The following is a 15,081-nucleotide window of genomic DNA, read 5'->3' as shown; positions in this document are numbered from 1 at the left end:
TATTTTGTCAATCCAAATATGGATAAAAACCTCACAGTTATACTCTAATTTAATCTGATAGGAGTTTGTTTATTATGGTTGTGATACACACAGCCAGGAAAGGAAAACTAGCTTTGCCACTCCAGAGTTCTGCCTCCACCCACCCACAAAGCTGTTAAAATGACAATTAAGACAAAGCAATAGACACATCAGTCTTTGCAATGTAATCTCTCATCGTACAACTGCTAAAAATATAAAATATTATGACACTCAATAAACACAGTATGTATAAATTTGGCATCTTGCTATATTGTTTTGCAATCAGTATGAAAGAAAAGATATTTAGTTGCATGACTGATGAATAATTCAGTTACTTTAAAGAGTGACATTTGCAGGTAAAAGTATTGTCTTAATAGAAAGTGTAGCCAAACATACTGCTATGTGTAGTCACTGCTGCATACTCATCAATGAGTATGCTATATAGGTAATATTATAATGTACAATATTTTGTACAATATTTTGCTTATACCCACTTAGCTGTCTGCCAATTCCGAATTTCAGACAGGAAGTAACAGCAATTGGATTAAAGCAATTTTCCACCCGCTAAAAAGAAAAAAAGGATAATGTAATCTGAGAGAGCCTATCTAATGCCACTTTCCTGTAAAACAGCACCTGCATATGGTAAAATCGTTATTTATGTCTGACAGTCAATTATCTGACCCCCTAAAAGCTTGAAACCATGTCAGCATTGAAACCCAGTATGTAAAAATATCCAGGACCTCTGAGATGCAACCTTAAAAAACATGCAGTTTAAAATGAGTTGTATAGCTGTTTTGCTACAGATTTCAGGTAATAAATATTGCAGGTTTGTATCTTCTTAAAGTTCAACAATGAATGTACCAATAAGAAAGCAGTAAATGAAAGTTGATAAACAATTAAATGCACAAAGAAAAACTGCAAAAATTACCATTAAGTTCAACAGTGACACAATCAATGGGTCAGACATCTGAATAGCACAGGAAAAATATAAAGAAGAAAGAAAGCAACAGAAAACAAGCAAATGTTAACAATCTAGCTGTTCTAACATTACCATAGCATTTTCTAGTTATACATACCCAATCTTATGGAAATTACATAAGCTATGTTTATTAATTAAAAACTTAAAATAAAAAGCAGTGGAGAAAAGAGTAGTAGTAGTAGTAGTAGTAGTAGAATTGCTAGAATACAGTTTTTAAATTTGTTAATGTGTTATAACAATAATATAACAGTAATGTTCTCTGTGTAAATACACAGTAATCTACTTTGATACACTATAATGTTCCAGCTGGTGATTATAAAAATATTATATGTATATAGTCATTTTTTCACTTTTTTCATAAAAACCATGAATGAATATAAACAGTAAAATCTAAGCAAATATTATTTATGATAAAACTTACAAAATAGGGTCAAATTTAAATATACGTTTAGAATAGTAAACAAGAACATGAAATTAAAACTTTGCAAATATGGGAAAGGGATCATTTGCCACATGTCGTGCCTGCCCTTTTATCTTTTAAACATTAGTTTAAATCTGTTTAAAACGCAAAACCAAACACATTCTTTATGGAGATGTTTCTGCATAAGAGCTCAACACCTTACCTTAAACATAGCTGATAAAAATATGTAAACTTTCCAAGCTAGTATCACTAAGTAGAATGCCAAGGCATGGCCTTTTTTCCTACCAAATATTGCAGAAAAGCATTGGAGCTCCCTACTGACTTTGATTGTCCGAAAAAACTTGTATGGAAATGTTGGTGTTCATATATAGCTAAAGCACTCCAAATTCAGTCACGCATGACCCACCACCACTTCGCTGCTCACCCACCTGAAACGATAACACCTCCACACACTGTTTGCATCTCATTTGTATATAGGTGGACAAAGGAATTAAATCTCTACAGGTGAATAGGTAAGCTGAGGGAAAGACTGCTTAGTTTCTAGCAGTAGAAATCACAGAAAACTGTTTAAAGACATGAAAGAGCAAGAATTAGCATATATTTTTGCACATTTATTGTTATTTGAATTTGAATGAACATTTGGAATGGTGCAACAAAAATGTGTAATAAGTAAATATTACAACAAAGAAACAGTTGAAGGAATATTGAACTAATTAGGGTAATTGACAACAGGTTAGTATGTGATCGAGTATAAAAAGTTTATCTTAGAGAGGCACAGTCTTTCAGAAGTAAAGATGGACAGATGTTTACAAATCAGCGAAGTCTACAAATTATGGAACAATTTTAGAATATATCATTATCAACAGTGCATAATATCATCAAAAGTTTCAGAGAATCTGGAGAAATCTCTGTGTGCAAGCAAGAGGGGCAAAAATATTAGATGCCCCCGATCTGCAGGCCCTCAGTTGTATTAAAAACAGCCATGACTGAGAAATTAAAATCACTGCATGGGCACAGAAACAGAACCAGAAATCATTGCTTTTGAACACAGTTCACGATGCCATCCACAAATGTGGGATAAAGCTTTATCATGCAAAGAAGGAGCCATATGTGAAAATGATCCAGAAATGCCACTATCTTCTTTGGGCCAAAGTTAATTTATGATGGAGTGAGGCAAAGTGGAAAACTTTGCAAAACATGAATTTTAAAAACAATGAATGCCTTATTATAAATGCTCAGTTCAAAAACCTGTATCTTTGTTGGGATGGGGATGCATTAATGCATCACAAAAAATATGACAAAGAAGACCCAGGGCTGTTCCCAGACATTTTTGGTCTGTTGTTAAAAGAAGCTACAACTACACAGTGGTACTGGCCTGTCCCAACTGATTTGATATTTGTTGGAGCCATCAAACTCAAAATGGCCCTTTTTGGGGGGCGGTAAAATGGCATATTTACATACGTTAATACATTTAATATGTTTTCTATTGTGAATAAAATATGGGTTTATAGGATTTGCAAATCATTGCAATCTATTATGATTTATATCGTACACAGCATCACAACATTTCAAGAGGGTCTCATTATATATATATATATATATATATATATATATATATATATATATATATATATATATATATATATATATATATATATATATATATTCTGCTTTTACAATATGACAATGGAACATCTTGATATTGTGAAAGATTCAGTTTCATTTTTTCTTGTTTCTTATGTAAAGTTAAAGAGTTTGATTAAAAACCCTTTAATGTCATTAACCTTTTTTCCTCATGGTTTAGAGGAAGTTGATGAATTACAGGTGGCATGTCAGTCAAGGAATCCTGAATATATTGTAAAAAAGACATTCAATGCATTTACAATATAATAAAAGAATGTGCTGCTACTGCATGCGAAACTACATTCTACTTTTGATTTGATGTTTAGATGTGGCAAAAGAAAGTTTTTTTATTTATTTTCTGATTTACTTAGTGAATTGCCACTAAACAAGACCAACAATAAAATTGCCAGATAATAGCTTTAGTCTCAGCCAATTTAAATAAAATAAATTGCAAATCCCTCAGTTAAAAAGTGAAGTTGTGCTAGATTAAACATATGATATATATTTTACCAGTGACAATTTCCGTTTTGTTGCCAATCAATTATTTATAAATATTTTTAAATGTTCTTTCAGCATAAATAGCAGCAATTGACCCTAGATCCATTGTTTAAGCTGATATTCAAACACTAATTTCCAAAAGTGAAATTGTTCATGGCCTTAGCACTTGCTCGCTAATTCAGGCCATTTGTTTTGCCATTTGTGTGAATTGAAACAATGAACTAATCCAATGGAGATCACTAAAACTTGAATTTCTGCATTATAAGATGACAAGAGACAGCAAAAAACCCAAAGAAACAAAAATATCAATAGCTTTAATCTAAAGAAATGTTCTTTTTCTCACCAATGTTTTCCAACTAGCAGCCAGCAGTCAAACAACAGCTTCCAAATGTGGATTGTGAAAAGTGAAATGTGCTTACTCTAACACAGATGAAGCTAGTGAACTGCATACACTTGAATTCTGCTGCTTAAGCTATGTCACAGGGCAGCATAACACATATGGAAACTTTCATATAGCCATGTGAAAATAAAAATACACTAAATTTAAATTCTATAATTTTAGCAGTTTGATGGTCTGGGGCATTCAGATGTGTGTTAACAAAATGGCAAAAAGGAAAGGCTTCAGCAATAATCTTAGTGAAGCAATTGTTGTTGCCCATCAGTTAAGGAACGCTTATAAGGCCATTTTCAAACAATTTAAAATCAATTGAAATACAGTGAGATGCATTATGCCCAAGTGGAAAACATTCAAGACATTTGGCAATCTTCCCAGGAGTGGAGGTCCCAAGAAAATCACCCCAAGTTCAAATAATGCAAGGCTCAGAAAAAAACTAATCACTCACTCACTTAGCATGTTAAATGATAAAGTTTGTGAAAGTACTATTAGAAAATAGTTTGGAAGGATAACCAGGAGAAAGCCAATTCCCACTAAAAAAAGAGTATGACAGCATTGACTAGGTTTGAAACGCTGCATCTGAACAAACCACAAGACTTCTGGAACCATGTTCGTTGGACAGATGAGATCAAAATAATGATGTCTGGCCACATTTGCATAAATAACTAATAAAGAATTTCAGCAAAAAACACCTCATACCGATTGTCAAGAATTTTGGTGGAGGGGTGATGATTCCAGCTTGTTTTGCTGCCACCCAGGACCAGGGTAACTTGCAGTTATTGAGTTGGCCATGAACTCCTCTGTATATACCAGAAGTATTCTAAAGTCTAATGTGAAGATGTCACCGACAGCTAGAGCTTGGCCAAAATTGGGTCATGCAACAGGACAATGATCCCAAGCGCAAATGAAATGCAAAAAAAAACTCCAGAAGTCAACCTGACTGAAATGCTGTGTCAGGACCGTAAGAGAGCTATGAATAAACAAACCTCAACTGAATGAACATTGTAAAGATGAGTGAGCCCAAATTCCTCCACAATCATATGAGAGACTGATAAAGTAATACAGAACATGATTACCTAAAGTTATTGCTGATAAAGGTGGTTCTACAAGCTACTGAATCATAAGATGTACTTAGTCTTTCTAAGATGTTTTCTCTATTTTAGCTTTATTTATTTATAAAATCAATAACGACACTGTGGACCATGTGTGTTGTTTCTTATCAGAGGTTGGTTTTACCTCATTTTAACACCTGATAAGAACAAATGTCATCATATGTAAAATCATAGAATTCAAAGAGGGTGTTTTTTTCATTTTCACATAACTGTACATATGCTCACAAACACCTACAGCTATCTAGTGTTGTTGTGATTGGTAGAGGAGTGATAGCATGCTACCACATGCTAACCAGAAAATGTACAGGCAATTTTGTTCCCTTGGCTCTGGGCCATTGATGGCCACATTATGGACATACAATCAAGAATAAATTTTGATTCTAGGCCAAATTGTTCATTGGTATCACTGTTGAGCAAGTACTCAAAACTATACATATGTCAGTAGACAAGTGGCAAAAAACACATCAACCATTCTCACTGTTTAAAAAGAGGCTTTTTAATAGATCCTTGTTTGATGGGGGACACACTCAAAGGCATCAAACAAATCTAGGGTTAGGGATTTTTCTCAGAATGTGTGTAATACACCATGCAATAACTCCTGAAAGATAACTAATAATTGATAACTGATGGAAATGGGTGTTCGTGTATAGTTTCTATAAATGCAAACCCGTTTTAAGTGACACAAGCATGTGTGACTAACTTGTCATTTGCATAATGTACAGAATGTGGTTGAAAAATAATAAAAAGAAAACAAGTCTCCTTTGTACAGTAAGCAATGCTTTGAGAGTTATTCATAAGATATGTCATTTAACGGGCATTGGTTTAGTAAATATAAAAATTGCAACAACCCATAAATATCATTCGAGAGCTAATTAATTTAAAGTAGTTGTTTGGGTGAACAGAGATGATATATAAACAAAACAATGGTAAGCATTAGCAGCATTATGCTAAATACTAGTAGGATTTTTTTTTTTATATGATTAGCACATATAAAGCAAATTTTAATACAATGATAATTAAAAGCTGTAAATAGAGTATTACTTCTGGGGGGGGGTGCATATACTAATTGCTGGTTGATGAAGCTGCTAATCATTTCAGTTTATCCATTTATGGTAAATACATTCAACATGGCATTCAAGGAAACTACAACAGAAAGTTTTCACTCCTAATGTTTCTAAACTGAAAGTGTGCATTAGAAAGTGCTATATTCTACCACTGGAGTCAGATAAATACTATTCCTCAGAATTTTTTAAACATACTAATTCGTTTGGCTTTTTAATTTCAATACTAATTAAATTAGATTGTTTGACTTTCTTCACATTTTTTCATAAAGTTTTTCTTTAAAACATTATAATAATTGAATCGCTGCTGTCAAAACAATAACATTCATTCATCCGGGGATCCAATTATATGAGAGTGTAGATGTTTTCTGTAGTTCTGAATTAACAAAATAATCAGCTAGTGTCCTCTTGGTTACATTTTTCCAATGTATAGCTGATTACATTTCTTACAGGAAAGAAAAAAAGCAGTTTCTCCAGTGGTGAATGAGTGGGGATGGGCAATAAAAACGACTCCATCAGGGCCTTTAATTTTAGTGGCTTTGTAAAATAAATTGCACATGAAATAAATTGAATTGCACACAAGAGTGTCACATGTTCTTTTTGCCTGATCTTTTAATCAACGTTTAACAAATAACATGTTTGATGTTTGTGTTCTTGTCTGTAGGAGTTGAGTGGAGTCCAACAAAATGGAAAGTGTCTCAGAAGTGACTTGAAGGATTTTGAAGGTTCCAGTATACTATTCCTGACTGCTTTATTAATAGGATGATGAATAAAGAAGTTCTCTCTCTCCTAGAAATGGACTATGTGGAGGTCAGTGCAATAGCATTTTAGTTAAAGTTTTCTTTTAATAAGACCACAAAAGCAGGACTAAGTTACTTATTGATACTTTAGAAGTAAAATATATATTTGCCTAATGGTCCTGTCACTATGTCAAAGACAAAATGCAGATTCAACCTACAAAAACGTGGAAAAATGCGGAAGCTGTTTTAATCTTCTTACAACTTATACATGTTAGTTGGCAAATTTAATTCCCAACAACAAGCAATAGAAACAGTGGACCATTCTTACTACTTGTCCTGCTGTATACCTTTAATAAACAAAGTGACTAATTGGGCATCACATCAAAGTTCTCATGTATTTGACAAACAATTAAACCAAACTGACAGATAATTAGTTAGTAGTTTGAATTACAAGCATTAAAATATAAGTTATATTAAGTCAATTACAAGAGTATTCACATATAAAACATGAAAGCTGTCAACACTAATCATGTATTTTTTCTTCCATATATAAGAGTAAGAGTAGTCAATGATGTAGAGCTTGTATAGCAGTATAGATTTACTGTCCTCTGAAAATAACTCAATATGCAGCCATTATTGTCAAAATAGCTGCCAACAAAAGTGAGTACACACTAGTGATAACAACTGTACATCATTTAAGCATGCAAAACCACATGTCCTATTCATCATGTTCATGTTTTGGTCTGCTTGACAGGACCATACTAATTTGTCTATCTTGTGTTAGAGCAGTTAAAATTTGGTGCTTTGAATACAATTCCCTCATACCGTCCACTGGATGTTCAACATGGCACCTCATGGAAAATAACTTTCTGAGGATTTAAGAAATACAATTGTTGTGCTCCACAAAGATGTGATAGGTTATAAGAAGATCAGTACCACCCTAAATCTGAGTTACAGTGCAGTGGCCAGGGTCATACAGAGGTTTTCCAAGAGGGGTTACACTAGGAACAGGCCTCACAAGAGTTGATCAAAGAAGTTACGTTTTCATGCTGTGAATCATTCGCAGAAGCTGGCTTAAAAAAACAGATGCATGAGTGAGTGAAGCATTGCTTTAGAGGTTACAAAAGTGGAAGGTCCACTTGTCAGTGCTCAGATCATATGCCCCACACTGCACAAGTCAGTTTGCATGGCCATTGTCCGAGAAGGAAGCCTCTTCTGAATCTGGCTCACAAGAAAGCCCACAAACAGTCTGCTGAAAACAACCTGTCTGAGAGCATGTAACATAAACCTCTTTGGCTCAGATGGTGTCCAGCATGTGTGGTGATGCCCTGGTGAGGAGTACCAAGAAAATTGTGTCTAGCCTACAGTCAAGCATGGTGGTGGTAGCATCATGATCTGTGGCTGCTGGTACTGGGGAGCTGCGGTTAATTGAGGGAAACATGGATTCCAACATGTATTGTGACATACTGAAGCAGAACACTATGCACTTCCTTCAGAAACAGGGCTGAACGGCAATTGTCTAACATAATAACGACCCCAAACACACTGCCAATTTAACAACTGCCTGATGGAGCGGCCAAGTATGTCTTCAGAACTGAACCCTAGTGAGCACCTGTGAGGCATCCTCAAGCAGAATGTAGAGAAGCGCCAAATGTCTAACATCCAGCAGCTCCATGATGTCTTAATGGAGAATTGGGAGAGGATCCCAGCAACACCCTGTGCAGCTCTGGTGAATTCCATGCTCACGAGGATTAAGGCAGTGCTAGATAATAATGGTGCTTACACAAAATATTGACGCTTTGGAAACAGTCTTGGCATGTTCACTTTGGGTGTGCTCAATTTGTTGCCAGTTATTTAAACAATAATGGCAGTACGTTGAGATATTTTTAAAAGACAGCAAACCTGCACTGTTGTACAAGCTGCACATTGACTACTTTAAAGTATATTACAGTGCCTTGAGAAAGTATTCGTCCCCCTTGAACTTTGCGACCTTTTGCCACATTTCAGGCTTCAAACATAAAGATATGAAACTGTAATTTTTTGTGAAGAATAAACAACAAGTGGGACACATGTAAATGTAATTTTTTTATAGTATTGTCCCTTGAGAAGATATACTAAAATGGTTGGAAAATGGATATACTTTATATAACTATATATACACATATAACACACATGACAGCATATATTTTTTACTGATAGACTTAAGGTAAAAGCTTAAGTCCACTTAAAGATTTGAGTGCCAAATAATAATTAAGTTTTAATTGACATTATCAGTCATCTTAGTCATAATAAATTTAAAATATACCCTCCACCAATTAAAAAAATGACAAAAGTCAGAGACTTTTAATCTGCTGCAGGCCTACAAAAATGTATATTTGAATTTATATCTGATTGCGTTACTATTCAACTTTGAATAATCTTTCAAAAAGGCTTTAGCTGATTTAGAACACTGCTGTTAGAATATTATGTGGGCATGTCATTAAATTACTCAAGTAGTTAGATACTTCCCATTACTCTCCATTTTCTACAGGATTAACTTGAATGTGTTAATTCTTCTTTTTAAACTACTAAAAGGCACTCGGCTCTTCATGCAACTCTAAAATATTGGATAGCCAAACTCAGTTAAGTAGTCTCTTGTCAGCTAACAAAATGTAGAATTAGGAAAAGCATGGTGAGGCAGCTTTTTGTCATTTTTCTGTGCTTATCTGCAAGAACGCTTCATAATGTTAAATATACACACACTTTCACTTCTTTTTCAAATGCAGACTGAAAACATTAATGCTAACCTGTTCCCTTCAGAAACTTTAAGCAATTTTACTGCGCCATTAGAATTCGCTTCATGTGTTTTTACTTGATTAATACCCAATTTATATTTATTTTAATCTTAATTTTACTCTTATCTCTAACTTTATTTATTTATTTTTTTTTATATATTTTTTTATTGAAAAACTACATAAGCCTACATAAATAAACATGTCAGCGTTGCCCTGCATTGTTGAAATACCTCAGCAATGTGCTAAATGCTCTGTGAAACATTAATGTCTTATAAAACATCTTATTATAATCTGCTGCTGTGAAAGCAGCAATGATAGAATCCCCAATTTGATTTATATATAAGGTTGTTTGCTGTAAATCAATAAATACATAAATAAATAAAGTAATTAATTAATTACCAAATAAATAAATGAATATACATTTATAACTTCTAGCATAGTTCCTCTAATAAGTCTACATATCAATATAAGCCATTTTAATTAAACAGAATGACAAGCAGGATATATTCTTATTGCTCTTCTTTCTCTCACTGTGCCAATAAGTGAGCACAAAGGCCATGTCTGAATTGTTTTCCTGTTTTACACCACTAGGTGGATCAGTAAATATAGCCTGCACAGTAGCTAGTCGGCAGGGGCAGGTCTGGTTAGCACAAAAAAATTAGTTAGGGAAAGTGCAGTATAAAAAAAAAAAAAAAAAACCTAGTCCTTACGATTTCATATTTGACTTTACCGAACGTCAGATGAAGTCGTCCCTATAGTTTGTTTAATCACCTTTTAACTGGCAACCATGTGTTATTAAGAGCAACAATATAGCTATCGTTTTATAATTAACTATCCTTTTATACTTTTAGAAAATAAGAGGTAATTTCACACCTCTGATGAGCATGTCATTATAATTATTGTATGCATATATATATATATATATATATATATATATATATATATATATATATATATATATATATATATATATATATAAATAATTATTATATGCAATTGATAAAAATGCCATTATGGTAAGTTATACATACACCTATTAGCATAATGGTAAGATCGGTTGATATTAGAACATGCCCTAAATAATTTAGTCATTTTTGAATGTAATCGCAGTTTCTCCTACGGTCTGGAATTTACTCAATTTGCATTATAAATCATAGTCATAGACAATTGCCCAATACTTATACAAGACCTAACTGTAAGAGTATAAAAATCATTAGATTACTAAATCACATTTTAAATTCAAAACTAAACTAAGTGAAAATGACGGACCAAATGATTACAATAACTATTCAAAAATTTGTCACACGATAAAATCCATATTGTTCACCTAGTGCTAAACAAACAAATTAGAAACAAAATGTCCAGTAAAATAAATAAATAAAATGACATTTATTGTCTCTCATTTTTAGACCTTGCACCAAGATGGGTTCATCTATAGCACATTGATCAAATGAAGAATAAAAAGATAATAAGCTAATAAAAAGATCAGAATCAGTCTGCTGTTTGTAACAAGTTGGTGTTCCATAGAATTAGATATAAAGATCAGTTTAGAAGGCAAAACCATTATGTCAGTCCTGTATTTATTTACATAAAAACAAACCTGTTGTATACCTGTATCTCTGAGTAAAACTGAAGGAAGGTGAAGGACACATTAGAAATAGCTGACTACAAGCTGTGAACTTTTGCCCGCATGACTATCCCTTCTCTAGAAAGGCGACACCATAGTAAACATACTGACAAGTAACAAATTACTGTGGGCGTCATATTGTTAGTTGCTCTTGTCTTTCCATGTAGCAGTGAATGAACTCCCAATATTCGCGATCTTCCTACCACCTCCTTTGTGCGTGGGTTTTTATGAAGAGGGGCTTCGCTAAACTATTGTGACTCATTAATGATTAGCTGTAGCTTTTCGTTCCCCCGCCAACGCGTGTCATGTTTTCTAAGTGTGGACCAAATCAGGGAGTTGTAACAGATTCAAAGGTGAATGAGAATGACATGTTTGCAGCAAAATATGAACCAGCGAGAATAATAGGCAATAAATGGGTAATGTGCCAGAAAGTTATTTATACAGATGTAAAAGTACAAATTATTATTTTTAAACACAAATTGCATGTGCTTCATGTGGGACTATGTAGAAGATGTTGCTGCTTCAGTCCCAGCTCAAGGTTTACTGTTCGCTTAACTAAGTTTTGGTAACAAAGCTTCCCAGTGATTCTATTGAACTACCTAAAAGTCCAAACTGAAACATGGCGTCACTTCCAATCCAAGTGCTAAACGGATATAAAATCTGAGCAGAGACATCAAACTCTGAATAAACCTCATGTGAGGTCATAAGAATTTTCTACAGTAATGTTAACAGAATGATCCTGTAAATAAAATAAACATTATAACACCATAATTAGGCTGGAAAAAATAGTACATTTGCAGTGCTATTAATGCCTATGAGGAAAGAGAGGAAGAGGGGTTAAAATCTCAAAAGAACATTTGTCCCTTTCTTCGTTTCTCTTTCTCGCTTTCGGGAGAGCCTTTCACGCGGGGCTTGACATATTCGTGCTGTTATCAGATTGATGGGCCAGTTTGATTGAAGTGGCTTTGTCATGCAAATGTCAAACGCGTGATGGATGGTCACCGTGCGCTGACAAACTTCTGGAGGTCCCCACACCATTGGCGCCGTGACGGCTCACGTGACCAGCAGCTGAGGTATAGATGTGTTATAGGGAAGCAGGAGCAAATACTCTGGAGGTATCGTTTTCTTTTTATTTTCCTCATGACATACTGCTGCGAGGTTGTAGCACAGGGAATTTCGAACTCGTGCATTTTTCTCGTCGCCATCAGACGCGCATGGACAATTCAAAAATGAACTCATTTTTGGAGTACACAATTAGCAACCGGGGAACGAGCACTTATCCGACAAAGTCTGGATACCATCATTTGGATCAGGCTTACTCGGGCCCCTTTCAGTCCGGTGACAGCTATAACGCTGATGGACGACTTTACGTAGGGGGCAGTGCGCCGGCACCCACGGCACAACATCAGCACCAGAGTGGAGGCTATGCGCATCACCAGCACCTAAATCAAACCAGTGGCATGGGCCTTTCAACTTACAATAGCACAGGCTATGGTGCGCACGCCTCTGCCACTCAGGACTACGGCCATCAGCAGTATTTCATGAATCACGAACAGGATGGAATGTATTTTCAGACTTCTGGCTTTGTTTCTCCGAATGTCGGTCCTAATTATGGGTCCTTGGCCGGTTCGTATTGTAGCACGCAGGGAGCAGTTCCGGTGGCGCCATATCAACACCTGAACGGTTGTGAAGACCAGGACCACCAACTCCCATATGGTCAGAATGCATACGCCGACTTATCATCCTGTCAGCAGAAAGAGACAGGCTTGGATCAAATGCCAGGGAAGACCTTTGAATGGATGAAAGTCAAAAGGAACCCTCCTAAAACTGGTGGGTTGCTATTTCAATGTGTTAAACGACAGTGAAATTCGTACACCAGTCGTAGAAATAAGTAATATTGAGTTTTGAACTTGATATTTTCCTACTTTTAAGTACGTTTTACAGCTTTTCTTTGATTATTTCTTTAATACCAAGTCTGTCTCAATGTTCAAAATCAGACTTCCGGTTTCTGTTCGGGGTAATTTGTCGAACAAAGATGCTTTCTTACCCCTTTAATAGACCGAACTTTGTTTACTTGCACAGGCCCTCTGTGTTAGTTTTCGGTGTCGTTTTATTCATTTTCTTCTTCACTCCATCAAAGGCTATCTGTCATGTATCTAAAACACCACCCTTACGCACAGGGGCTATTTTGAGGTAGTGTACAAACAAAAAGCCATTAAGTAACTTTGGGGAAATATTTGGCGAATAAGAACTATAGCAAATACAAATGATAGCGTGCGAATGTGAACTGCTGTAAATTCTCTCACAACTGATTTGTAAACTTGCACAGAAAAAAAGCAATATTGTGACTTTATCATTACTTTGTTATGTTATTTTAATATCAGGAATGTAGGATTTTAATGTGAAAGTGGAATTATTTTAACTATTCAATAATTCTTTCCACACAGCAAAACTGACAGAGTACGGCCTGGGTCCACAAAATACAATCCGAACAAACTTCACCACAAAACAACTCACTGAGCTGGAAAAAGAGTTTCACTTTAGCAAATACCTGACTCGAGCTCGCCGGGTGGAAATCGCAGCCACGCTCGAGCTCAACGAGACCCAGGTGAAGATTTGGTTCCAGAATCGACGGATGAAGCAAAAGAAACGTGAAAAGGAAGGTCTCGCGCCTACATCATCCGCAATCAAGGACTTTGACGAACACTCGGATCATTCAACAACAACATCCCCAGGAACGTCCCCAAGTCCTGAGACCTAACAAAATCAGCTTAACTTAAAGCCCGAATATAAACTGCTGGCCTTTGTAATATAAAATGATATTTCCTTAAACATTCCATATCTGGTCGAAAAAGACCTTCATATTGAAATAGGACACAGGTTATGCATTTATCTTCCTTTTGACCTAAAGAGAAGCTAACATTTTGTCTTATAGCAATTGTATAAGATGAACTCCCTTTTTTTTAATGTCTAGGCTAATTCAGGGTATACGCTAATTCCGACTTGAATCCCAAAGTCGGTAACGCACTTTTAGCATGTTTACAAGTCTCTATATAGACTTCTCAAATAAAAGGGAGTCTACGAGAGTAAAAAAAAACATTTTTTTATAGGCGTTTCTTTGTTTGTGAGTATGTAGCTATATGTTACATAAGATGGCTATGTCTTAAACTTTAATTCGACCGTTTGCACTATGCGGTTACAGGGTACAGGCCTTCACGCCACTGAAGCACCTCACATTGTTATGACTGTAATCCCAACTGAATGAATGAATGAAATGATTTGTACTATTCGGTGCTTACTTTTGACACCTAAACCAGAACACAAAATGCGGTGTATTTAATTATATATTTTTTTGCTTTTGCTTTTGCAGGGGATATATGTGTATTCGTTACACCTTTATTTCAATTTCATATCACGAACAAATGTTTTTGAGACTTGTAGTGTGCAGCTGTTTAGGATGAATTCAGGGTTATTTCGTTATTTCGTTATCCAAAATTCTTTTGTTATATATTGGTGTAAACACAGACTGGCTGAGTTTTATTAGTTAGTCTGGATGTTTGAACGAAAAATCTTATTTCAAATATGGCTCTACCTCAAATAATCAAAATTAATAATAAAAAAAATATTTTTTACTGATTTACTGATTTTATTTTTGCAGCTCTGTGACATGCATGGTTCATTCATCAACCCAGCCACTTCTAGGTAACAGCTTTATTTTGGTTATCGACCGCGATTAAACTGCAGCTAATCGCAAAACCATCGAGAGCAGTGCAAAGTATAACGCAAAGACAATGTTTCCTTTAAATAGACTGACGATAATTAAACATCATTTAT

The 15,081-nt window shown here is 35.0% G+C and overlaps 1 protein-coding gene across 1 annotated transcript; it reads left to right on the top strand.

Annotated features, from left to right (window-relative positions):
* Positions 1 to 11,195: 11,195 nt before the first annotated feature.
* Positions 11,196 to 14,777, top strand: hoxb1a (homeobox B1a). The gene is made up of 2 exons (XM_046866315.1): positions 11,196 to 13,077; positions 13,695 to 14,777. Exons 1-2 carry the CDS (start codon positions 12,327 to 12,329, stop codon positions 14,006 to 14,008), a joined length of 1,065 nt encoding a protein of 354 aa, XP_046722271.1. The 5' UTR covers positions 11,196 to 12,326; the 3' UTR covers positions 14,009 to 14,777.
* The last annotated feature ends 304 nt before the right edge of the window (positions 14,778 to 15,081 follow it).

Source organism: Silurus meridionalis, chromosome 14, assembly GCF_014805685.1.
Source record: "Silurus meridionalis isolate SWU-2019-XX chromosome 14, ASM1480568v1, whole genome shotgun sequence".
NCBI classification, from domain to species: Eukaryota; Metazoa; Chordata; class Actinopteri; order Siluriformes; family Siluridae; genus Silurus; species Silurus meridionalis.
Note: the sequence above shows the minus strand (reverse complement) of the source record. Positions and strands in the feature narration are given on the sequence as shown.